General features: G+C 40.4%; 1 protein-coding gene across 1 annotated transcript; it reads left to right on the top strand.

Moving 5' to 3' along the window:
• The first annotated feature begins 997 nt into the window (after positions 1-997).
• Positions 998-21,355, top strand: SAMSN1 (SAM domain, SH3 domain and nuclear localization signals 1). Its single transcript, XM_066621744.1, has 7 exons — positions 998-1,069; positions 1,867-2,022; positions 6,215-6,353; positions 9,156-9,301; positions 11,019-11,225; positions 14,720-14,870; positions 20,932-21,355. The coding sequence occupies exons 2-7, from the start codon at positions 1,951-1,953 to the stop codon at positions 21,129-21,131; spliced, it is 915 nt and encodes a 304-aa protein (XP_066477841.1). The 5' UTR covers positions 998-1,069; positions 1,867-1,950; the 3' UTR covers positions 21,132-21,355.
• The last annotated feature ends 5,416 nt before the right edge of the window (positions 21,356-26,771 follow it).

Genomic DNA, 26,771 nt, shown 5'->3' with positions numbered 1-26,771 from the left:
CTGTATTCAAAATCCCATCTGAGGCCACCTAGGCTAAGATACAACTAGATTGGGGGAGGTACATTCAGGGATTAAAAAGTTTATTCTGAGCTAGAAAATGAAATAAACATTCAAAATACATTAAAAAAAATTCAAAAAAACTGGAACTATTAGAATTCGTCTGTAAGCAATTGTGAACTAATGATAATTTTATGCCATTCATAAAACTTTATTGCTCTTGCAACAACCATATTTAGTTTCAGAGGAGTGTGAAAGAAATGGGACCTCACACAGGTCATAAATTTGTGATTTATGAGCGGATCATACTAAGATGAGACACCTTCCAGAGTGAGCATTCTCAAGGGAAGGTATTTTGTAAAGTGCACAGTTAGTGTCAATTGCATGAATATCATTCTTCAAATATCTATTGCTGAACTTCAGTGCAGCTTGTCACCTTGCACAACAGTCAGGAATGCAAACATTTTAATGACAAGGCCATTTTTGAACCTAAAAGCAAAATGTGAAACTACAGTGAAGAAACTTTGCTATACAGTAATTGGTAGAAAATGCGCTGTGTTGCATGGCTATCTAACTTTGACCTATGATTGTTAGTTTAAGAAATCTTCATAAATACAAGGCGTGTTCAGTAAAAAGTGTGCATAATAGAGAATTTTTTTAATGTGGTAAAGATCATTTGCTTGAGCCATGTAGAACTCCCAGCTCTGTTCATGACACTTGATGGCTTGCACTGAACAGTTTGATTAGCGCATGGAGGGAGGTTTCTTTGGAACTGTAGTTTGTATGAACCGATGGCTGGTAACTTTGAACTGTAAAGCTCCGACTGGATCATCTCTAACTGTAGCATGACAAATATTAATGAAGGATCCTTCTAGTATCTGTCCAATGGGACACTGAGAACATTCTGATATATTTGAATCAACTAGCTTAAAAAAAAACTTTTAAAAAAGGAATTCTTAGTATATCTAGAAACATTTGTTTTCTTTCCCTTTTTTTTCAGCGAGCAAGTAGTTTTGGGAACTTTGACCATGTCAGACATCTCTCAACCTCCAAGTCAGATGATTCAGCTGAGGTTTGTATATTACACAATCTAGTTTTTACTTGTCCCTGTAACTTTGTCACAAACAGCCCCAAAGCACATTATGCAAAACACGTTCCAGATAAGTGAGCAAGTGCATATTGATCTGAGTACAATTTGCACAATCAAGCCATACTAATTTTATGTTGAAATAGCCAGACTCACAGCTTCTTAAAACAGAAAACTAAACATCTTTTTTCTAGCTAATACTTTAGCTCTGATTTTAAAATTCTGATTTTTCCCCAACTCTGAGACTGCTGATTGCTAAGCTTAGTAAATGAAATATTCCCTCCAGTTGCTCCAGTGTTACATGATGTAAGTCTGACTGTCAGAATCCCATACTAGCTAGTGCCTGTGACACCACTGGTGATCCATGACCCAGGGCCCAGTCCTAGCCAACTTTCCAGCACCAGTACAATTGCAATGCAGCCTTGAGGTAAGGGAACAAATGTTCCCATACCTTGAGAAGACTTCTGTGACTGCCACTCCACCACAGGATGCAGTGCACGTCCCATTGGCATGGCTGCACCGGCACTAGAAAATTGGATAGGATTGGGCCCACAGTCATGCCTTTGAAAGCTTGCAGTGGCAGGTGCAAACACAACCTGGAACCCTAATGGAACATGCATACTCATATGTCATGACCAAACTGCAGTCTGGGCCAGAAAGCAAGGATTGTCCAGGTGAATTAACAATGCAGTTGCTATGAATTCATTGCTCCTCTGTAGATCCTATATAGCCTTTTCATTACATGCTTTCTTTTAACAAGTTTTTTTCTTTTAAAAAAACAGACATGTGAAATAGATACTGTAAGTGATGGTGGAGAACTGGGACAGAACAAAACTGCAAATAATGGAGGAAGCCTTGGGAAGAAAATGCGGGCCATTTCCATGACTATGAAGAAAAAGATGGGCAAAAAGTACATCAAGGCTCTTTCGGAGGAGATGGTAAACACTAGAATCTTTGGATCTTCTGTTTTTGTTTGTGCTGTTACTTCTGGTTTTTTCTGTCAATTGTTTCATGTTCAACTGTGTGCAATCTAACCTTTGGCTTCAAACAATAGTTGTCGTTGTGTCAGAGCAACACCACAAACATTATGGCAATACAAATCAGTAAGAAGATCCTTCTTTACTGACCTTTTTGAACTCAGATGAATTGCCCCTGCCCACATCCCCAATGTGCCAAGCATCAGTTTCATTTATACAATTCCCTTTTAGAGCAGCATCTCATTACTGCTTACGATGACCTGTTGATTGCAGTGAAGGGACATGATCTTTTCTTTTTGCAGGAGCATTCTTTCAACATTAGATAACATAAAAAGCCATAGCATCAATCTCAAGGCTGGAATCCACCTTAAGCCATTTCTGACCAACGTTACATATACACAACCGGGATCAAGTGTGTACACCTATGGGCTGGGCAAAAATGGATTAAATCTAATGCTTGAGGTTCAAAAATTTCCTCTTGTGTAATTCCATATTAGGGGAGAAAAGGCTCAGATGTTTATATGGTTTGTGTTGAGAAACTGATGTCACGTGTAATGTCTGGGTCATGGGCAGAATGGTTAGGAAGTGAATGAAGTTGGTAGTAAGGGAGTGGATAAGGGGAACTGATCATTTAGATTTAGTGAAGTTGTGTGGGTGACTTTATAGAGATGGAGAGAGCAAACAACATTGCCTCAAAAGACCTGGGAATAGGGAAAAAAACAGCTCTCCTCACATATATAGGCAAGGAAAAACGAACTCAGAATTCTGTTCAAAAATGCTTCCTTAAACGTTACACCAATTCCTAGGTATAGTTGGGATGCTGATTCCAAAAAATGGCATCCGTTTTGCCCTATCATGTCTAGTTTTGGAGACACATCCTAGCCTCTTTAGTGAATGGTTCAAGCAGCTTCCTCATGAGGAAGCTTACACCATGGCTTCCTCATGAGGAAGCTGCTTGAACCATTCACTAATGAGGCTATACTATATCTCCCAAACTAGACATGATAGGGCAAAACGGGTGCCATTTTTGAAATCGGCACCCCAAATTCATATCAAACCACCATAAAGTTTGGGAAAATTTTTTCTTACCCTCAATTTTGTAGGCCTGTGTAATCTGTATTATTATTCACAGCCCAATACAACCTAAATCTGATGGTGCAGCAGCACCAGCAGAGACTATATTGCATCCTGTGGGGGATTTTTGGCTGAGGTTTTCTCGGAGTGAGGGGACATTTTTCCACTTGCCCCTGGGGAAGTCCCAACAGCTGCAATGGGTCAAGTCGGATCTATGCCAGCAATATCTGTGGTGCAAGTCCACAATGAACCATGCAGAACACCGCCAATCCCGCCCTCCTTCCCAGGCCTGATCCTCCCACCCCCTACCCTGTCTCCTCCCCATTCTGCTCTCCTCCACCCCATTCAAACCTCCGCCCTCCCCTTGCCCCCTTCCACCCTGCTCTAGGCTTATCTGTTCCAGCTGGCCTCAGCCACTCTACCAACACACCCAGAAAGGCTCCAGGCATTCTATTGGCATGCTGGTTTCCCATGCTACTACAAAGCACTTTACAGTGCTTTTGTGACAGCCAGCACTGGCAGAACACATGTTCTACTACATTCCACTAGGATCAGGCCATTTAAGCAAAATCATTAATGACCTGAAAAGAGGCTGTGAAAGTGAAGTGTTAGAATTTGATGAAAGTGCTAAAGTAGGCTGTGAAGAATTACAAAAGGATTTAAGAACTCTAGGAGAATGGAAAACAAAGTAACAACTGAATTTTCATTAAAGCAAAGAAATGTACCTTGGAAAAATAACATAATCCTCCTTATACATTGTTATGTATTGAATAAGCTATTACTGCCAAAGAAAGAGTCACTGTGCATGTCAGCTCGGGGCACCAAAGTCTTGAAAAAGCAAATAATGTTGGGAATTATTATTCAAGGGACAGAAAATAATATATCATAATTTTCCTCTATAAGCAAATGGTGCATTCAGACCTCAGATCCTATATGGAGTCTGTTCCTTCTGTTTAAAAAAAAACAACAACTTGAAAACATCCAAGAAAAATCAATAGAGGTTTTCAGGGGTAACATAAGTTTTTCATGCTAAGAAAGCCTAAATTGGTATGCTAAAGAGTTCCCTTCTCCACCTGGCCTTTTCTTCTTAGTTAGTTGCTCTTGAGTTTGTAGTTGTGTGCCATATTTTGTTTTTAATTTTTTTTATTGCACTGTTCTTTGTGACTTTTTACCATTAGTGCACTTTACATTCCATTCCTACTTTTGTATTTTATTGTTTTTAGTCCTTATTGTACATTGCCTTGTATAGTCCATCTATTCAGGATATAAATCATCCAGACAGACAGACACAATTTTTCAGTTTTAAGAAAAAAAATATCATAGACACATGCTGCAGAATGGGGTGGTAGAATGGAACCTAACACTTGCAACTGTGGATATGAGATGCTGTTTCTGAATGTGAAAATTTCTTGCAAGTAGAAAACTAGCATATTGGGGGGGGGGGTAGCTTTTGCCCAGCTTTCTTCCAGTTTTCAACTCATAGGGAGTTTTGTTTTTTAACACAAAGGATCATTCAAAAGCATGATCTCCCACTTGAAGTGGTATCGTTTTAGATACCATCTTGCTATTCTACCATGTTATTCTCTTGCATGTGCTAGACTCAGCCAATGCTATTCATACAACCTACAGATTTCCCTTTCTATAATTTATGGGGAAATCCTGTTTTAGTTCAGTAAGTACTCACAGAAACAGGAACTTATGGACCTGCAGGATAGAGTGGATCAAAAACTAATAATGTATTCTTGTGTCTATGCCAATAAAGGTCTTATGTATATGTATGTATTCTTGTGATTTTGTTGTAACCTTCCAAAGTACACATCACCTGTCCATTAGCATGCATCTCATGCTGATTTGGTATGAGGCAACCCGATTAAGAAGTTGTCTCTCCTGGTTTCCCTTTCTTGAGAAGATATTACTTCACTCTTTAATTTACACAGTGACACACCTCAAGCAGAGGGAGGGCTGTCAAGCTGTAACAATCCTTACCTATTTGAATAGTCATTTACAAGTGTAGTTACTCTAGATCAAATGGTGGGGATTTCATCCTGTGGCAGTGTTGAAAAAACGAACCCAGAATTCTGTTCAAAAATGATGTTTTCTTTTCTTTTGTCTAATAGCCTAATACTATCTATGATAAAGCCAACATTTTTGGAATTTGTTTTAGCTGATGTAAGGCCAAAGATTAATCTTTTAAAAAATCTTCTTCTGGCGATTATGGCTTTTGCATACATGTCTTTGTTCCCTCAAATTCTGAAACTGACATTTGTTCCCCAGAGAATAGTAGATATGAGTGAAGACTTGTTCTGTCTGTGCCTGTTCTGCCAAATTGTGCCTATTCTGCCAAAATAGCTTTGATTTCATTTCATTTAAGGCTGCCTTCTCTTCTGGGTTTTACTCACACATACTCACCCACCCCCACACACACAGCACATAATTGGGACACTAATTATATGAAAAAATGGGACACTAATTTCTGCAAATTCCTTACCACAATATGTGCTAATAGCGCATAATATGTATAATGTGCTCTCTCACTATGGAATTTAAACAGAATTTTTCAAATTCAGGGAAAAGAGATCCATCAGTAGATATTAACTCTGACAAGCCAAATTGAGCTTCCATTTACAGAGACAGTATACTGTTTGAAGCTAGGTGTAAATATCACGGCATGGTGGTTAAATGCTGTGCCTGTGAGCCTTCCATAGCACAATTTTAATTACCTTTTGAAACAGATTACTGGACTGGATAGACAAGTGAAATTTCTGTCCCATTATTTTGTTGAACAGAGTACCAATGTGAACAAATAACAAGGCAGACCTGGCTATTGACTTGGATCAAAATGTTGGAGCGAAATGAACCTTGTTGCCTATATAACGTCCCCTCAAATTCTGCTACTCCTACTATTACCACAAAAGATCTCAGCCTGGTAATATTCTCATTTCCTGGACCAGTGGTATTTGACCCAATTGACGATGGACATAGAGATGAACTAAATTGCCTGACATCTTGTAGCCCTGCTATTCTTCCATAAATGTGCCCACGTTCAATGACAACTATTCTCTTTCCCTTTTTTCTCAAGAATGAGGAAGGAAAAGAAGATTCTTCTTCTAACAGGGACAGTGACCCTGGGGGAGGACCAAACACTGAAAAGGCCTCTCTAAAGCCTAGTGATTCCATGGATAGTCTATATAGTCTAAATAGCGGACAGAGCTCTTCAAGTAAGTACAGAATAATTCTTTGCGGGGAATCTGTCTTAAGTGACTAAAAGCAACCGTATCATAGGGATTACGATGCCTTGAAAACCCCTTCTTCAGCCATATGTCATATGTCAGTACTGCATTTTCCTTTGGTAAAAATTATTATAGAGATCACATTTTCTAGAAAAAATATTTTCATAAGTAGTGAAATAAGATACAATCCTCTTCTCATGTTATTAGATAGTCTAATGGGTAATAATATGTCAACAAACTGTGCTATGTGCTGAAACTAGCGCAACACTGAAAATGACAGAAGGCTAAATTTTTCTCCCCCCCCCAAAAAAAAGTGCAAGAAGTTGAGCATTTTTTCAGTGTATATCAATAAAAAGTGTGTCCTAGAACATGTTCAACCTGATTGTCAATATACATAAAAATAATGGATGATACAGTATTTAACAAGAGACTATGTTCAAATGGCAGGCACTGATAGGGATTTTGCTATCTTATAGTTCACTGAGAAATTCTTATGTAAGCTTTTATATTGTCATTTTGCCTAATAGAATTGATTGATGATGCTAAAGCATCCCATTTTAGTCTTTTGAGCTAAAGCTTAAATCCACTGTAAAACAGAATTGTTCCCTGACATATCAATTCCATTTTCATGTCCTAGGTCTAGGTTAACCATATTTCCAGATTGACATAGTTTCTATTCCTTTAAATGCTCAAATATTGGGCCGTATTCTATAGGTGCTGTTCTTCCTCGTCACTGCAATAGCAGGTCCATAAAAGCGGCTTTACTTGCTCAAGATTAGCACGCTCACCTGCAATAGCTTGGTTGGCTATATATATATATATATATATATATATATATATATATATATATATATATATATTAAATTTATGTATGTATTGCAAACAGGGCTGAACAAATCCCTGAATGTGGCTAAAAAACAGTGCCTTGTCAATTAACTGTGGATATGTTACAGTCTTAAGGCCCAATCCTACCCAACTTTCCGGCACTGATGCAGCTGCAATGTAGCCCCCCAAGGCAAGGGATCAAATGTTCCCTTACCTTGAGGAGGCCTCTGTTACTGGCCCCCTACCACAAAATGCAGCACACATCCCATTGGCAGGGCTGCATCAGCACTGGAAAGTTAGATAGGATTGGGCCCTTAAGGCTGGTACTGCTGTGCTTATGGGGTATGCACTGCTTCCTGTGTTGGGGATGCAGTCACAGAGGCCTCCTAAAGGTATGGGAACAATTGCAACCTTACCCCGGTTCTGCATTGCGGTTGCAATGGTGCTGGAAAGTTGGATAGGATTGGTGCAGTGAGTTATCTAAGCAAGAACTAAGGATGTTTTGTTTTCTAAGAGAGACGAGAAAAAGAACACACATGGCCCTAACATTTCCAGCTATTCCCCAGAAAAATCTCTGATCTCTTTTACAGTTGTTCTAAAACAGGATGAAGCCATGTCTACTCCTGCCCAGGTTCATCTTCACTTTTCATCGTCCACCATCATCAGCCTACTGTGGAGATTCTGTAGGGGTGGGGAGTATAGGATAGGGCAAAGGAGTTCCAATGCACAAGAAGTTACAGCTACATTTCCTTTTTTATGTCCAGTACTATAAAGGCACAGAAAGGATTTCAAGTTGTCACAACCATATTTATTTTCCTCCCATATGTAGTTAAGCAACTTTGTCAAGTGAAACCATTTTCTTGTTCCATTATCTGAAATTCAAGATGCTGCTGCTGCTATCTAAAGCTTATTGTAGCAGAGCTTGCTGAAATGTGCTGATACTGGGTTGTTCATCTCTGACAAAATGACAGCTAGAAATCTTGAGACTAAAACTTTTTCCACCGCAATGTGTGAAGCTGTGGGCCTAGTGCACCTTAGGACATCTATAGTCAACTCTTTTTTCCTGTTGGCTGAATAAAGATGAAACATTTCAACAGATTGTCCTTTAAATAGTCATTGGTTGTTAGTGCAATCTTATTTGAATGAGCTCTGAGGAATTTCCAGGGTCCAATCTTTACAGCACTCAGCTTTGATAATTTTGAATGTGTTTCTGCTGTTTGAGGACATTGAGGACCATATTGTCCATCTGTTAGTACATCATTGCAAATAAGGATTATCCTGTAGCATATGTAATTAATTACACAGGGCATACTCCAGCTTCTCAGTCAGCTAAGTGCTTAACTTTTGCTGAATTGTGCCCACTATTATCTAGATAGACAATCTTAGTATATTTGCCATGGTTGTTTTGTTTAACTGCTTCTCCAGGGGTCATTTGGCCTGGAGCCCTAACCCATGCTGCTCTGCTATGGCTTTCACTTATGCCATAGCTCGAAAATAAAAAATAAAAGCTCCTTACCATATTTTTCCACACAGTTCAATCAAACCCGGAAGTGCAAGACCTCTAGTTTGATTTAAAGGGAAAGGAGTTAACAACATTGTCTGCATTGCTCACATTGTCCCTGTAGGTAAAACTGGAAGTCCTGCATTTCCACCTTTAAGGCAACTGTGCGAGGAGCCAGGTAAGGAGGGGGATGAGCCACTATTTGCATAAGTGAGTGGAAAGCATATCATTGCAGCTAACATCAGTGGTGTGCTGGAGGGAGGTGACAGTGGTAAACCTGGGGTAAAGTGCACCCCCCCTTGACATCTCAAATCTGCTACTGATGCAACCTGCTTCAGCTTGCCTCATGTTTGGATCAGTAGATTGTATCTCAAAAAATTTAATGTGGAGTCATTTGCATTCCCCTCCACCCCCACCATCCATCATAGATTGTATCTAAGGCTAAGCATTCTTCTTACTTTCAGGTGGGGTAACTAGTTGCTCAGATGGAACTAGTAACAGAGACAGCCTGAGGCTTGATGATGAAGTCCCTTATACATTCTGTGGCAGAGCCAAAGTACACACAGACTTCATACCAAGTCCATATGACACAGACTCGCTCAAAATCAAGGTGAGAAAACAGCCTGTAGTTTGTCTCCTACTGTAAAGACCCTTTCTAAAGATGTCAGACACCTCCCCCCCAAGCCACACTAGCAATTCTCTGGCAAATTCATTCACTTGATGCTGTCAAACAATCTGTGGCAGTAAGAATTTGAGTTATGGCTGAGAAAAGTGGTGTGGGAAGGAGTGCTCTGCTTTTCTGCATTAGCAAAGACAAGACAATGTGTAGTGTCCATGTTTCAAGCACTGTGGGGTGTGATTAAGTGCTGCTTCACTGCTGACTGAAAACTGAAGTTATAATTTGAGCCCCATGGGAAAGGTGGATCCACCTAGATTGCTCTCTATTAAAGTGATATAAGGAAAAGCCAAAAAGTCCCCCCCCTTCAAGAACTTAATATGTACAAATGTTCTAGAACTTCTGACAGGAGAACTTACAATGATCATTCCTGATTTTAGTGACATGCACTGGGTAAGTTAATAAACTGTCTTTGCACCTGCTTGATGTTTATCCTTCTTTAGGTTTAGTTTGTGCTCTCTCTTGTTTTGCAACTCACTTAATAAATACATTTATCTGGATCAAGATATCTTTAGTTTGAACAAAAAAAATTATTTTGATGTTTTCAGAGCCATTTAAAAATTACTGTAATAATGATTCAGGGCCAAATCCTCTCCAAATCCTCTCCAACTTTCAAGCACTGATGCAGCCCTGCCAACAAGGAGCCTGCTGCATCCTGCAGTGGGGAGACAGACACAGAGACCTCCTCAAGGTAAGGCAATGCTTGTTCCCTTATGTTGGGGCAGCATTGTGGCTGCATGGGTGCTGGAAATTTGGATAGGATTGCAAATATATATTATTATTCTCCAGGTTAGTACATATCCTGGGGGTTTGCGACACTGAAACACATGAGGCTGCCTTATACTGGGTCAGGTCATTGACCCATCTGTCTTGGAATTGCCCAACACTGATTGGCAGCAGCTCTCCAGGGTTTCAGAAGAAATCCTTCTCTGTCCTCCTGAAGATGCCAGGGATTCAACCCGGGATACCTTCATGCAAAGCATGTGCTCTACCACAGAGCTACTGGCTCTCCCCATAGCATGGCATGGGAAGCAACCATGCCCATTGGCCTGCCATTGCAGTCACTTCAAATCTTACTGGAATGGTGTGCAAAGCAGTAGCATCTAGCTGGCAACCTTCAGTCTCGAGAGACTATGGTATTGCGCTCTGAATGGTGGTTCTGGCACAGCGTCTAGTATGGCTGAAAAGGCCAATTCTGGAGCGCCAATCCCTTCCACACTGGGAGCAAGTGCAGTCTGTCCCTGGTCTGTCTCCTTGACTATGGGCCTTCCTTCTTTGCCTCAGTCTGTTGGCCAAGTGTCTCTTCAAACTGGGAAAGGCCATGCTGCACAGCCTGCCTCCAAGCGGGCCACTCAGAGGCCAGGGTTTTCCACCTGTTGAGGTCCACTCCTAAGGCCTTCAGATCCCTCTTGCAGATGTCCTTGTAAAGCAGCAGCAGTTAATGTATGAAATGAACTATTTTTGTATAGCCTTTTCCATTTCAACTATGTCAGTTTGTACATGTATCTTTGTACAATATTTCCTTAATGTTTGTAAGTAATGGAATTGCCTGTGCAGTACCTTTTGATTAAATGAGACAAATTGGTACTGTGTATCCAAAACAGCCTATATTACTTTTTAGAATGCATCCCTTTTTTTTCCATATCTCTAGAAAGGAGACATTATTGACATTATCAGCAAAACACCAATGGGCATGTGGACAGGACTGCTGAACAATAAGGTGGGACACTTCAAGTTCATTTATGTGGATCTTATTACAGAAGAAGAATCTACACCCAGAAAGATAAAGCCCCGTAGGAGAAGTAAAAGAGCCAAGCCCAATTCTCTTCAGGAACTCTTGGAGAGAATCTACCTCCAGGTCAGTAAAACAAAAACTGTGTTTTCTTTGGTATGCTTCTCTTGCACACCGTTAGTTTATTGTTCTCAAAACCCATACTACTGTGTAGCTAGGAGAAATAGTTTGTCTTTTTCTAGAAAGGTTCTAATCAATCCCTGCTATATTTTGAATAGAAAGATAATTTTGAACTTTCATCCAATCCAGTGGTAGTTCAGCTAAAAACATAGCCAGAAAATTGGTCACATCAGATAAGTACACTTGAGGTGCTTGGGATGAGGGAAATCAATACCCTGTTCCCTATCCCAGACAGCTACAGCAGTGGAGTTGCCAGCACGGGCACTACCCAGGGTGGGTGTCAACCCCTGCACCACGTGACACCCCTTATACACCTGAACGGACGTGCGGAACCCAGAAGTGGTTCAGTGATCATGGGATCGTGTTATCACATCATCACGTGTACTGCTGAAGTGCTTCCAGGACCTCCTTTTGTGGCCATTTGGAGACTGGGGGTGGGAGGGCCCATCTGCCTCCAAACACAGCATGGACCACTGCTCGGCAGGGGCTTAGGTGGCGTGCCCATCATCCTCCAGGGTATGTCTTTAGTTCACACACACACACACACACACACACACACACACACACACACATTATCTAACAGCAAAAACCTTTGCATGTCTACTCAGAAGTAATTCCTATTGTGTTACTCACAGGAGAGTGTTATAGGATTGCAGCCTAACTTGTATATGATAACTCAAAACAATTTGCAATTTGGGAGTTCTCTTTTACACAGCAGTAATTCAGCCAGAGCATGCTTTGAATTAATTTGCCAGTGATCTGCTACCAACTTCCCACTGTTGGTTCAAAAAAAACAACCCTAACATTTGAAAGCAACAAATCCATTTGATGAGTCTGCTAGTTGTGTACTTACTGCTTAGTTAATAAAACCTTTCACTCCGTTTTCTTTATGACTGGGAAATGTGTTGCAGATGATTTAAATGTAGTTCCCCTAGTTATATAAGACTCCAGAACCCACTATTACTCTGTTTAAACCATGGGGTGGGGGGATTGTATTGATAGAAAACAACAGAAACAGTATTTCTATGTTGCTGCACAATTGAAATTGCCATTTTCAAATGCTAATTATTCCTCTTAACCTTGTACCATGAGACACATTAATAAAGTTCTCCTGCATGCACAGACCCCAGAAATGTATACCTATAAATATACAGCAAATAGCCAAGTCAAATGCCCGTGCTAATAACTATATGTTTTATGTTGTGTGCAGAAATGCAACACTGCTTGAAATGGCACACTTATAAATTATATTGTTGACATTATTTTTCCTACAGTAGATAGAAATACTTTCTCTGTAGAATGTTTGACAATTATTTGATTGAAAAAATACACCAAGGGGGCCATAAATCAGGGCAAAGTAGGGAAAAGGGTCTTCTAGGGATTGGGTTTGCCGCAGTGGAGATGTTGACATCATTCATTAAAATTGTGTGTGTATAAATAAAAGGAAGCTAAAAATCTGGGTACATGTCTGAATTTTAAAAATATGTACACAATCTCACCAATGTTCTTCCATTGATTTTAGGGGACAAGAGAAGCAAATGCTTCAAAGTCTAATTGAAAATAGTTAAGGATATGCTTAACTTCCCCAGTGAAGCTAATATAATTTCACAGCTTAACTCTGGCAAAATTATGCCCATAATTTTGGCATATTTATTGGAATTTTTATAATTCATAAATTTTATATTTATAAAATTCATTATAATTTTATAATTTTATAAATTATATATTTTATATTTTATAAATTGTAAATTTTAAATTTATTTATAAATTATAAATTATAAATTTTATATTTATAAATTCATTATCATTTTATAATTTTATAAATTATAAATTATAAATTTATTTATTTATAAATTATAAATTATAAATTTTATATTTATAAAATTCATTATAAATTTTATAAATTTATAAAATATAATTTTATATTTATAAAATTCATTATAATTTTATAATTTTGGCATATTTATTGGAATTTTTATAATTCATAAATACTTTTAGTCAGAAAGGCTTTTGTTTTATTTTAAATGCTTAGCTGTGGTTAGATCATGCCCTATATAAAGGTACTTGGTTTATTACAGTACAATTCTATACCTTACTCCAGAAGTACGTCCCATTAAGTTCAATGTGATTTACTTCCAGGTAAGTGTGTATAGGATTGCAGCCTTATGTCCCAATCTTATGGGTGCAATCTGCTGATGGACCTCGTGAACCATCAGCGTATTGCACGGTCCAGCATCGTCCCAGTCTCACCACCATTTTGTGGATCTCTAGTGATGGTGCAGCAACCAGGAAGCCCTGAGCTGCCAGGGACTATTTGGGGATAAATTGGGGCAGGGATTGGGCTAGGCTAGTTTAGAGGACAGGAGGAGGATATTGGTGGTAGCCAGGTTCGTCAAGATCCTTTCTCCCTTTCCCCACCCTTCTGAGGCTCCTCGGACTTACACCAATTGAATAGCTGGTGTAGATCAGAGAAGTCCCATTGGAAGTCAGGCAGCCTACAAGGAGGTAAGTAACAAAGGTTTTACTTACCTTTCCTGGGCCATCTGGTCACTCCTTTGATAGCATGCAGCATGTGCTCTATCAGAAGTGCTGCATAGTCTGGGCTGGCAGGGGATAACATTTGCCTGTTCATATATTCCCCAGAAGGAAGGAAGCATGCTTTCTCCTCTATTAAGTTCCACTTTTTAATTTCAATTTGCCATCAAAAATCTTTGTTACACAGGATACACTAAATATTTTTCCTAAGGAACACTAATTTGCTTACTAATTGTATATTTGCAATTAAAGGTGGGTTCCCTTTATCTGCAGATTTGGGACCCATGGATTTGACCCACCGCAGGTTCTGAACCCATGGCTGAGGATTCACAGAGTCTCCTGGATGTGACTGGAACCTTGTTCCAGTTGTGTCCAGGGGTCTCAGAAAGTAATCCCAGCTGAAAACCAGAAATGCTCTTTAAACACCACTGGGGGCCTTCCTGAGACCCTTAGAGGCTGCACATGACCTCTACAGACCGCAGAACACCCTCCAGACAAGACCGAAGCACAGCTCCAGGTGCTTTTGGAGATCTGGGTCCCCTGACCCACAGGTTTCATTATCCATGGATTTTGGCATCCGTGGGGGTTCTGGGAACAACCTGTGTTTGGTTACATTATGATAAAATATTCACTAATATGGTGAAATAACATGCATACCATTGGCAAATATTTATAAATAAATCAAATGCCATAAATTCCATATATATCCATATGACCGTGACATGAACATAATAGCATATGAAGTACTTATGATTGAGGGATATCAGAGCCCCAGAACCACCCTGGCTTTTCTCTCTGTGCAATGAGAGAGAAAAAGAAAAGAAAAGAAAAAGAAAACGGAGACAAAAGAAAAAGTACCAATGCAAAACATTTTCAAAGTAGGAATATGTATTTGTTTTCTTCAGGACTATACATCAACCCTCCTGCTAAATGGCTATGAGACACTGGAAGACTTGAAAGATCTAAAAGAGAGCCATCTGATTGAACTTAATATAGAAAACCCAGAAGACAGAACAAGGTTACTTTCTGCTATTGAGAGTCTGCAGGACTACGAAAGTAAGTGCTAGGTTTTTACTCAGTATTAAATTAGCATTTTAGTGAACAAGCCTGTGACTTAAACTATATGCATACAGACAACTCCTAATTTACACAGGGATTAGTTCCTGGAAAATGGCATGTATATCAAAAACGTGTAAATGAAAACTGGCTTTCCCATAGGAAATAATGGGATAGGCATGGGTTAGGGAGTCATCTACTGCCAACTTTGATGAATGGCAATAACAAATAGATGCTACTGGGAGGCAGCAAGGCTGCTGACTGGTTAACTAGCCCGGACCACCAAGTTCAGTGCTGGGATAGCATGCTCAGATGGAATATTGGGTCCGTCCTGTACCCAGCACTGAGTTTGTATTTCTAAGTTTCTCGCCATAGACAGCATGATTGTTGTGGCAATGGAGCTGCAGTCCATGTTCCCAACTGTGACAAAATCTGGTATAATAGGAACCTGCCTGCTCCTGAGTTAAAAATGGTGATGCTGTCTGTGCGAAAGGGGAATGGCAGAGGACAGGGTATGGCATATGAGCATCAAACATATCTATGTACAATAAATGCAATTATGTGGCCCATAGTCTAACAAAGTTCTTGAAAAACATTGTGCCCCTAGTTATATGCATATACAAGAAACATTTGAACATGGAAACAAGAACTGGGTCTCAGTGGCAAATTGGTCCTTCCTATAGTGGCATTCAGGGCCAGCCCCCTCTAATTTTGCAGGGCCCCCTCTATTAATTTTTTTAGCTCTTAGCTTAAATGGAGCCAGACAAAGAAAAAGAAAAATCTGTTACTTCTGTGCAGGTGGTTAGAACTCCTAACATTCCCTGACTCTTGCCTGTTGCCACCCCATCTGCAGCAGCCCACTCTGGTGTGGGACAGTGGAGAGGATGGCACTGAAAGCTGAGAGGGCAGGGAAGGAGCGAGGCGCGCATGCTGCCACCTGCATGGCACCAATTTTGGACAAATTGGAAGCAGTGGTGGGTGGGAACTGCTTTCAAAGTGACCCAATTTGGGGCCAATCAGAGCAGCAGTGGGTGGAAGGGCAGTGCAGGGCCCCCACCATCTGTGGGGCCCAGTTGGGAGAAATTGCCTAAAAGCCGGCCCTGGTGGCATTTCTTTTGTTTTGTTTGTGTTTTCTCCTGATGTGGCTTAGCAATATAGGAGATAACAAAAATTTGTAAATGTACATAATGGGAATAATAGGTCCTTCAGTCCAATAATTATAATAAAAGAATAGGAGTCAACATGATCCTGGGGCTAACTCTTAGAAGAGAAACTAATTCTGCATGACCTTGGCTAAACCACTGTGCTTCAGTCAACCCAAGTGGAAAATTGGGTTGAAAAAGCTGGACATCATTGTTGTAACTAAATATTGCATCTGAAATCAACTTTCCAAGGTCAATATTTTTTTCTTAAATAGGCATGACTCTGTCTACTAGAAATGATTTCCTAATTAAAATTGATTATCTGTAGTGCTTCGAAGTGAGGAGCATAATTACCCAATTATACAAAGGAATCTAGTTACTGACTACAGAAATTACATTGAAATGCCCCAAATACAAGCTCAGCCAGCATCTTGATACAGAATTTTTTTTTCCTTAGGCTGTGTTGTAAAGTTCCAACAGTTTATTTTGGATTTAGAATGGACTTAAACTTGTCTTCCTTAAACAGATTTACAGTATTGCAGCTCTTATGCCAAAGTCTGTAGAGATCAACTTGCATATGGGCCAAAATTGAAATATGCATTTCCTGAGAGATGCACCACAGTTTACCCAGGCACTCCCCAAGAAGGACACGAGACAGAGGCTTGGGATGATTGTAATTTATTGAATGATAAAAATAACCTGCAGTAGGGAAAAATTGAGCTAGTAAAAACCCCAAAGCGTGCTGGCCACTGGCACTAGCTGTTTTCTTCCCCCGAGACCCCATGGACATCACATCCTGACTCCAGGCGTCACTTGTCAGAGACAAGGTTAGCCTATCCCAGCCAACCCCAAGGGGTCAAGGCCGCTGGCCAGCACTGACCCGCACAGGCTAAGGCATGAGCTGGCCCTTGCTTAACCAGCCAGAGGGCTCGCCAGCCAGCCTCACCAACCCGGCAAGTGTCGTCAGAGTGGTCCTGGCTCGCCCCCTGACCTTGCTTACCTCAGCATGCACGCCACCCCCATTCCTGGCGACCCAGCCAGCACATCACCTGCCCCACCAAGGGAAACCTTTAAATAACTACATCTGTAACACTACACCCAAATGCCAGTCCAGGGTAGGCAAAAAAACCAACAACCACGGCCAATCAGGTTACCAGCCAAAAATTCCTACCTGGCCCCCACATGGAGTGACCAGCTACTCTCAGACTGGACATAGGGCGGGCAGGCAGGGCTTGCTGAAAAGGCATGGACTGAAGCTGGGGAGACCTTGCCGGCCCCGGCAACAGCCGTGCCACGCCCCAACTGATCCAGCAGTTAATCAGCTGCCTCAATTTTCCAGCCTCTGTCCTGAGCCCATTGGAGGAGGCTGGGCAAATGGCACTGGGCTTTAAGTGCCACAGTGCAATTCTGTGGAAATGAAGCCATCCCTTCCCTGGCTCTTCCATTCAATTTAAACTGAGGGCAAGGCACTAGCTTTGTTTGTCATTAATGATGTTATTGTGCAAGCAAATCTGATTGGCTCCCTGGCACATTAATGTCATGTGGTCCCTGATCGGCTGGGATCATTGGGGAAAATGAAAGCCCAGTCAAACAAATGGGGTGACAACAGAACAGGAAACTACAGATTCAGCTCCTGGGAACAGCAGCAGAAAGGCAGCTTGCAGTTCAGTTGCAGACCTATCATTAGGTCCAATGGGGCAAAAGCCCCAGGCATGAGACACTAGGGCCCCGCAGAAGCCTCTCTGAGGCTCCCAACGGGGGGTGGGGGAGAAACTGTGCTTGCAGTTTCCCGGAAGCACAGTTTATAGCGTTGGGGAACCTGAGAAATGTTTCCCCAATACGGGTGGAGGTTGCACAAGGCTCTGTGAGCCTCAGGTGAGTAGGGAGGGCAGAGTTTTGTGCAGGGGGGCAGCGATAGTTCGCAGGGGGCACCATTGTGGACCTTTGCCCTGGACATGGGATTGGGGAGGTCTGCTGCTGTTGCAATTAACACTCTGCCTCATCAATTTTTGAGTGAGAAAATCTAGGGCAGCTCTAAAATAAACTGATGGCACTGCACCATGGCAATTGTAGTACTTTATCTGCAGCTACATTTTTGAATGGTCCTTCACATAAGAACTCCCTACACATAGAAAAGTAGTACAACAGGCACAACAGGTACAACAATAGTAAGTCCAGGCACTTAAATGTATGTACACAGTGATTACTCTCAAAGACCTGAAAATTTTAAAACTGCAGATTTCTTTCTGATGAGAGACATATTGTCACATCTTCCACTGTCGCAAGTTACATACCTATGAATTTAGAAAGAGCAAGTTCCAAGGGCAAAACAAGGGCAAAAATGCAGATAATGAATATTTATAACACAGCTCTTGTCAAAGTGTATGCATCATCCTTATATTTCTTTGGTATCCATAGTCTAATCCTACAGACTAAAGTAGTATCTGAATATACATGTCAGAATGATGCATATCATAGACTCTACTAAAGCTATCTTAGACAACTCTGACTGAAAGCCATTTATCTTTTATGAAACTGCTATGCTTTAGGAAAATTACATGACTTGTAGTAGTTGATAAGATAGTCTGTTCCATTGATTCTGCACCATTTAATGGTAGTCTTTAAAAGTCTGTTTTTTGTACCCTGTGCCTTTAACTAAAATGTTGCAGATTAAAGGCTGCCTTTAGTAGTAAAATGCTTCAAATCAAAATGTAAATATTGAGTCAGGAGGTAAAGTTGAAATCAGAGGATAAGAGTGCCTGTCCTAAGGCAGCGTTTCTTAGGGCCAAGTATTAGAGGGGCCAACACTGGTATGAGGGCATGAATGTAAACTTATGCAGGCACTGGGAACAGTTCCCTGCCATTGTTGGTCCAGTGCCCCTCAAAATGGGGGCAGCTGTAACATGCACAAATAGTTATTCCACTTATCTTGGATGGGAAAGGGGCAGGTTGTCCTTGCCTCTTTTGAAAGAGGGTTACTTCATACTTTAATATGTATGTATTTTCTGTATATATACTGTATATACTGTATATATACAGTATACATATTTCTGTATACAGAAAATATACTGTATTTTCTGTCTTGGATATAAATACAAAGCAATAAATGTTAACATTTATTTACATGTTACTTAACATGAGATCATAACCTGATCAAATATAACATCCAGTGCTTAATAAACTATAAATATACCTTTCAAAATAAAAATGAAAGGTGCAAATGGAAGTCAAATGGTATTGCTTAGAGCAGTGTTTCCCAAACTGTGGGTCCGGACCCACTGGGTGGGTAGCGAGCACATTCCAGGTGGGTCCCCATTCATTTTAAGATTTTATTTTTAATATATTAGACTTGATGCTGCCATGATATGTGACTATGTTTGGGGAGATGTTACAGACCTTTTAACAAGCTACTATGCATACTCTTTTAACAGTGCTAGTAAATGGGACTTACTCCTGGGTAAGTGTGGGTAGGATTGCAGCCTAGGATTGATAAAAGTTTTCCTACTTGATAAGAACATAAGAACAGCCCCACTGGATCAGGCCATAGGCCCATCTAGTCCAGCTTCCTGTATCTCACAGCGGCCCACCAAATGCCCCAGGGAGCACACCAGATAACAAGAGACCTGCATCCTGGTGCCTTCCCTTGCATTGGCATTCTGACATAGCCCGTTTCTAAAATCAGGAGGTTGCACATACACATCATGGCTTGTGACCCATAATGGATTTTTCCTCCAGAAACTTGTCCAATCCCCTTTTAAAGGCATCCAGGCCAGATGCCGTCACCACATCCTGCGGCAAGGAGTTCCACAGATCGACCACAAGCTGAGTAAAGAAATATTTTCTTTTGTCTGTCCTAACCCTCCCAACACTCAATTTTAGTGGATGTCCCCTGCTTCTGGTGTTATGTGAGAGTGTAATGAGCATCTCTCTATTGACTTTATCCTTCCCATGCATAATTTTGTATGTCTCAATCATGTTCCCCCTCAGGCACCTCTTTTCTAGGCTGAAGAGGCCCAAACGCCATAGCCTTTCCTCATAAGGAAGGTGCCCCAGCCCAGTAATCATCTTAGTTGCCCTCTTTTGCACCTTTTCCATTTCTACTATGTCCTTTTTGAAATGTGGCAACCAGAACTGGACACAATACTCCAGGTGTGGCTTTACCATCAATTCGTACAATGACATTATAATATTAGCCGTCTGATGATGTCACTTCCAGTCATGACATCACTTCCAGTGGGTCCTGACAAGATTCTCATTCTAAAAAGTGGGTCCTGATGCTAAATGTGTGAGAACCACTAGCTTAGAGAAAACAATTGTGTCCTCTCCCAAAAGAAAGTGGGTGTTATGATAGACTCTCTGGAGCACAGAGAGTAATATAGACTCAGAATCTGTTTTTGGACAGTTCTTCCTGTTGATTCAGGATTCTGACTATGGTGTACCACAAGGGTCAGCAACCTTTTTCGGCATAGGGACCAGACAATGGATCTGTCAATAGTAAGAACACGTGCTTGAACTCCTGATTAGGCTACAGAACTAAGAAAAAAGAGATGGGCATGGTGCAGACACAGACACTCAATGACACTCAAACAAAGCTTCTGTCCTTAGTCAGATTACCCTATAAGCAGAGAGAATTGCAAACTTGAATTCTTTTTTAGGACCATTGTAGGCTGAGTGGATATATCTTTTTGGAACTATAGGCTGGAGGAGTTTGGGTAGCAGACCGGATTTGGTCAGTGAACTATAGGTTGGCTACCCCAGTGTAAAAGCAACCAGTAACTTCATATCTTACAATGGGTTTTAATGATACAGTAGATTTGCAAGCTGCCCCATTCAATTCGTTCATATTGTACCAAGGCAGCTACCTAACCATCAGACTCTTACTCAAAGGGATTTTACAGCACATTGTTTCATTTTTACAGATGAACAAGACCAAGAAACGGACCAAGCGCCACAAACCTTAAGCCCTGACTGCAGCTTTAACAAGTCAGAGTTAAATGACTGTCCAAGAGACTCTGGGTGTTACATCTCACCAGAAAATTCAGATAATAGCAAAGAAGACCTAGACGCAGAGAATCTGTCTGACATGGTACAGGCAATCACAATCGCTGAGTCAAACTGAATCTGTTCACATACCTAGTAGAACGATTACCACTGGATTTTGCAGGTTTGGCCACTGTGCTGAACTTATCTATTAGCAAAGGGTTCCAATCATGGACATCAATGAATGATATAAATCAACTGAACATGCCATTGGATTTCCAACTTATACCCAAAAATCATACAAGCAGATATGTTTCTTGAAACATCCTATGCTTTTATTTGTAATTTATCTAAAGACAAAGTAGTTGCATTTTTGTATATGTTATTTGTACAGTAAATGACTTTTTTATGATTAGCTCATGGTTTAAAGTTCTGAGACAGCTACCCCCCCTAACCATTCCAATCTATATAGTGTACATAATTGTTACTTTTCCACTTTCAAAGTCTATTTATCCAATCAATTTTATCTAATTATCATTTCTATAAAGTATTTCTTCTTTCACCAGAAGCTCCTGTAGCCAGCCAAATCTTTTAATATTTCCCTTTCTGGGGCTAATCTCATTTAATGCAGTACAAAGGTTAACCATCACTTAAACAATTTATTTTGCCATGAAGTAAATTAATATTAAGATATATAGAAATTAGGCTATAATCAGATCAAGTAGTGTATTCCAAACACTTTATGAATGACTTTTTATAAAGGATTTCCTTGTTCCTTTCATTTTGTTTTGTAAACAGCGTGAAAGTAAAACCACTAGAAGCAAGTGATTTTTCTTTCTCTTGATTCTCTTTAACAAATCCTTCTTCAATGTGCTTGCTATGAAAATAGGCATTCAGAAATATCTATTTATTGGTTAACAGTTAATTCAAGGTTTAAAAATTAGTATGTAATAGTATTCATGCCCCAGTAAAATTTGCAAGTCCGCATGTATTTTACAAGGTTTTTTATTACTTTCTTTTTAAAATATTCTCCTTGAAAGCAAGCCAGTTCACTTCATTTTTAATATGGACATTTCTAAGATGGCGACTTATACAAAACATTTTGCAGCAATTATGTAGTGAGCATTGTAGCATCTATTATCGTGTCAGTAACTTACACTGGGCCCAATCCTATCCAACCTTCCAGCTCCGGTGTAGCTACAATGCAGCCCTGTGGTAAGGGAACAAATGTTCTCATACCTTAAGAAGGCCCCAATGACTGCCCCTCCACCACAGGATGCAGTACACACCCCAATGGCACAACTGCACCAGCACTGGAAAATTGGATAGGATTGGGTCCACTGTCAACATGATCAAATACTCAAAAAGCAAATAATGTTAAATAAAAATTAAATATATTCCCCATTGCAAGGTACAAAGCAAAATATTTAACTAAAGACAGCTGAAACTGTGTCATTTTGCATGCACCCACCTGTTGTTCAGTGAATCCAAATTCTTTCTCTCTCAATGATTAATCCACTGCGAACACCCCAAAACAGGGCTGTTCCTATACCTGCTGCCACTGGAATATTTTATTTTGGTCACTCTTTGAATACTTTGGAAATTGCTTTGATACCTTTACACTCTTCTTAGTATTCTTGGGAATATACAGCAAAAGATGGGATAGAAATAAATTAACGTAATTCACATAGTGAAGCACAAGTCATGGTCAGGAATCACAGTGACACCACAGGCCATCAGTGCAATCCTGCATATCAGTGTACAGTGCTACTTTTGATTCACAGGGCATTCATGATCCTAGTACAACCACATGGTAGTGGCACAGCAAGTGTAAAATACCCTTTGGTGAATGAATGATAGTGTGTAAGTGATCAGTACACGAGACAAAGAGATGGGCTCACTGCTTCAGACCTTTTACTGAAGAACCATTCTACAAAATAAATGGGAAATTGAGAAAATACCTGTATGGTTACCATCTTATAGATAGCAAGCCATTTTCCAGGTATGAAGACAGATGAGGTAGTACTGAAAATTCAAATTCACTGATCATGATGATTGTGCAAAGGATTGTTCAGCTTACTTTGTTAAAGGTATGATGGATTTTTTTTTTTGGTACCTATAAAAAGTAAATAGAAATTAAGCAGGCCGTTTGCAATATTTGGGGAAAGCCAAACAGAAATTGAGAAATATCCTTTCTCACAAAGTTCTGATACAGATGAAAAAAGCTAATATAACCAGAAAACCTTCGGTTTACCATTGACATGCACATAATTAATGGTTTTCGTTCCAGCTCATATTAACCTGGCTTTGCTAAGGGTACATCTTACAAAATAGTGTCAAGAAACAAGAGCACTTCAATGAAACAGTATTTTTCTAAAACACATGCAATGTTTTGTCCAGATAATAACACCGACACACTTGGAGCCAATGGGATTAAATTGGTTTAAATCACTGTACTGCTAGTTGAAATGTGCTTCAGAAATTGTGGCCGATTCTCATGTCCACTGTCATTATTTGTTAAGCCCTAGATAGGAATCTAATTATGAGTTCCCTACATGCAAATATAGTCACGGGTATAAAAATATATGTGCCCATATGGAAAAAGAGCCAAGCTGGAAGCCAAGCATGAGTAGCCCCCTCCCTCATATTTGAGCCACTTATGGCTGTAGAGCCAAAAGCTATTATCAAGTGGAGAACTGAAACACAAATGGCTTCCCTACAGTAAGAGGAAACCCATTTCCTTATTTGCAAATTCATGGATGTGCAAGAATTTCATAGTGTGAAAAGAAGCCAACATTCCAAGTATCATTATTAATTATGTTGTTGTTTTTTAAGTAAGTGTCCATGTAAGTTGTTTCATTGCCCACTCAGAAGTTGTTCAACGTCACAAAGGTGATCGCTGATGCCTAAAACCTATGCATACTTTATGTGCTGTTAGCATTTGTGGTAATGGATGTGTTAGCACAGAGCTTCTAAGATGTTTGCTAAGAGGGCCATTAATGGAATTTAAACTTGGAAGATCTTAAGGTGGAAATCAACATAGAGCTCCTCTGACACAGCGGGAAACATAATATTCCAAACAAAAATTAGGGAACTAGTCAATAAATCCAACACTAGGGCCTTCTATTTGAAGCCTGAATGATGCACCTATTTCTTAATAGTGCCATGGCAAGAAACTGTCCTGGCTCCCACAGGAGCATGACGCCATGCTGTCATTATGGAATAACCATGCTGGTTGTGATGTGTGAAGGCATACACCTGTTTTGCTCCCACTGCCGGAAGGGGAGGGGCAAGGGCCACTTGCATGCTGAGGTGAGGCTCCCTGCAAAACTTAGTGCTTTGCACCCCATCTAGCTACGCCACTGGGTGGCACAGTTTAGATAGGCCCCCAAATGGCAAACAGATTGTCAGAGCTACAATCCATGAATCTAAAATTCTACCTGAACAGATTACAGTACCTCATAATTTCAAACAAAAGCCCAGGTAATACTCATCTAATTAAAACCTACTCAACTGAAAATCCTATTTATCAGAAACAAATGTTTGTCCTATCCATACCATCAACAAACTATTCACATGAGCAGCTAGCAATAAACAACAGAAAGCTGCACAATGAATGTCAATTAATGCAATTTGCTTTTCAAATAAACTTGCTCTCTATGTGCATAGAGTAAGTACTGTCCTGTGTATCCATTATATAAAGGTCAATTAACCTCAATTCCAGTTAACGTGCTTGTACTAAAATAAACCCAGCAGAGAAGCTGCTATTCCTTTATTCTCTGCCACTTGGGACACAACAATATAGCAAAAAGGAAAGCATGCCTTTGTCCCTAAAGACCTGATATTTTGACATAGTCACTGAAATAATTATATGAACAAACCATACCCACAGAGGTTGATAAAACAGATTGAAGTTAGATGTGGTTTAAAAAAAAAATTCAGCATCACCTAATGGCACTTCTCTATAGCTGTAAAATAAGATTTTGGGCACAATCCTAACCAGGTATACTCAGAAGTAAGTCCTATTTTGTTCCATGTGTGGCTTACTCTCAGGAAAGTGTGGTTAGGATTGCAGCCTTAATTATCCAGCATATCGCATTATGCATATCAGAAAGGCAGGCACTGACATAATATGGGCCTGAAAGGATAAAAATCGCAGGATATATGAAGGCTGCAAGACATCTGCATTAATCCAAGGCCACACTCACACCTCTCTTGCAGCTGAAATGCTTTGCTAAAGATAGCCTGGATCCTTTAAAGATCGTAAAAGGGGTTTTATCTTTGGCCTCAGAATGTCAGCATTTATGGCAAAAGTCAATCAAGTGCTTACTCCCTCTGCTTAATCAGGAAGAATGCTTGCCATGTAATGGGCAGCTTTGGAAGCCCTCCTGTGGAATTATGCAAGCAGCACTAATTGAAAGGCCCATCAGTCGTTGAGAAACAACTGAAGCAAAAGCAATTGGTTGAAGTCAGGAGTATTGGTTTGGGAAAGTACCCACACCTCCCCAAATACTGTACAGTAAAGGCAGGTATCTGGAAAAAGTATTTGGTTTCAGTGCTGTGTCATCACGAACTTTTGTGCTGAATCTTGCATTTCTCATGGGAACAGCAGTTCCTAAACTTTTTTTTCCTGTAGTAGGCCATGGAGCCATCTGGCAATTTTACCTAAATCTCTTTCAGTGTATGTATTACTGGCAGCCTGGCAACCCACAATTCTTCTACTGATGGGTTCCAAAGTCATCAACCGAGCAGCCACATAACCATTTTAAATAGGCTGCAACCCTATACACTTACTTGGGAACAGGTACCATTGAAAAGATGCATTGGATTGTGCTGTAAGTCTTCTTTTACCACATACCAAGCCTTGAAAGTGTTTTAACATATGAACAGAATGCAGAATCTCTATATCTCAGGATGGCTCTAAAAACATAGTTTGCAAATTCATTTCTGTCTTCCCCACATTTCTATAGATTTTCCATTCTGTTGCATGCAGTTCCCCCGACTCATCTTACACCACTGTTCTGGAGTATGTCACTACCCTCAAGAATGGATTGCCATAATTCTAGGGCAGTTGTATTAATGGGAGTTGCACTGAGTAGAAGGGGACAGGAAAGCCCCACTGCATGAGCTGAATTTCAGTCATACTTCTCTGGATCCAACCTCTTGCAGTCAACCCACTAGGGAGCAACAGTTTTGAAAAGTGTATTTGAAACAGTCACAAGGCTAACTTGACACTATAAAAATCACTGTAAAAAATCAACTTGGGTTGGTTTTGCCATGTAAAAAGTCACGAAACCACCTTTAGAGGGAACCTCCTCAGTTCCCCCCTCCCAAAAAAAGGTTTATTTAAGAGACACAAGTAGATTAGGGTCTAAATAAGAAATAGCACATTTTAAAAAGCACTTAGAAAACAGATTGATCTAAAGCAGTGGTTCCCAAATAGGAGCCAGGTGAGTGCTTGCATGGGTGGAGAGGGGACAGAAAACCAGAAGTAGCTTTATATCAGAGAAGCTGCAGAGGATATCAGAGGGGGCTGTGAGCCTCCAGGACCCTGCAGGAGGCCAGCAGTGCCCCTCAGGTAAGTAAAAAAGCCATTCGGCAGAAGCAGTGCTGCAATCTCTGCAGCACCGTCACTGTCATAGAGCAGGGCCACTCCCCTTATGGGGGAGCACTCTGCTTCTGGTTCCCCTGGTGGGTCATGAACCACCAGTTTGGTAACCACTGATCTAAAGATTAGAAAAATCTGTTTGATTTTTTTTTTAAAGTGCTATGTCTTATA

Source organism: Tiliqua scincoides, chromosome 3 (genome assembly GCF_035046505.1).
Source record: "Tiliqua scincoides isolate rTilSci1 chromosome 3, rTilSci1.hap2, whole genome shotgun sequence".
NCBI lineage: Eukaryota > Metazoa > Chordata > Lepidosauria > Squamata > Scincidae > Tiliqua > Tiliqua scincoides.
This window is presented reverse-complemented; position numbering and strand designations above follow the sequence as displayed.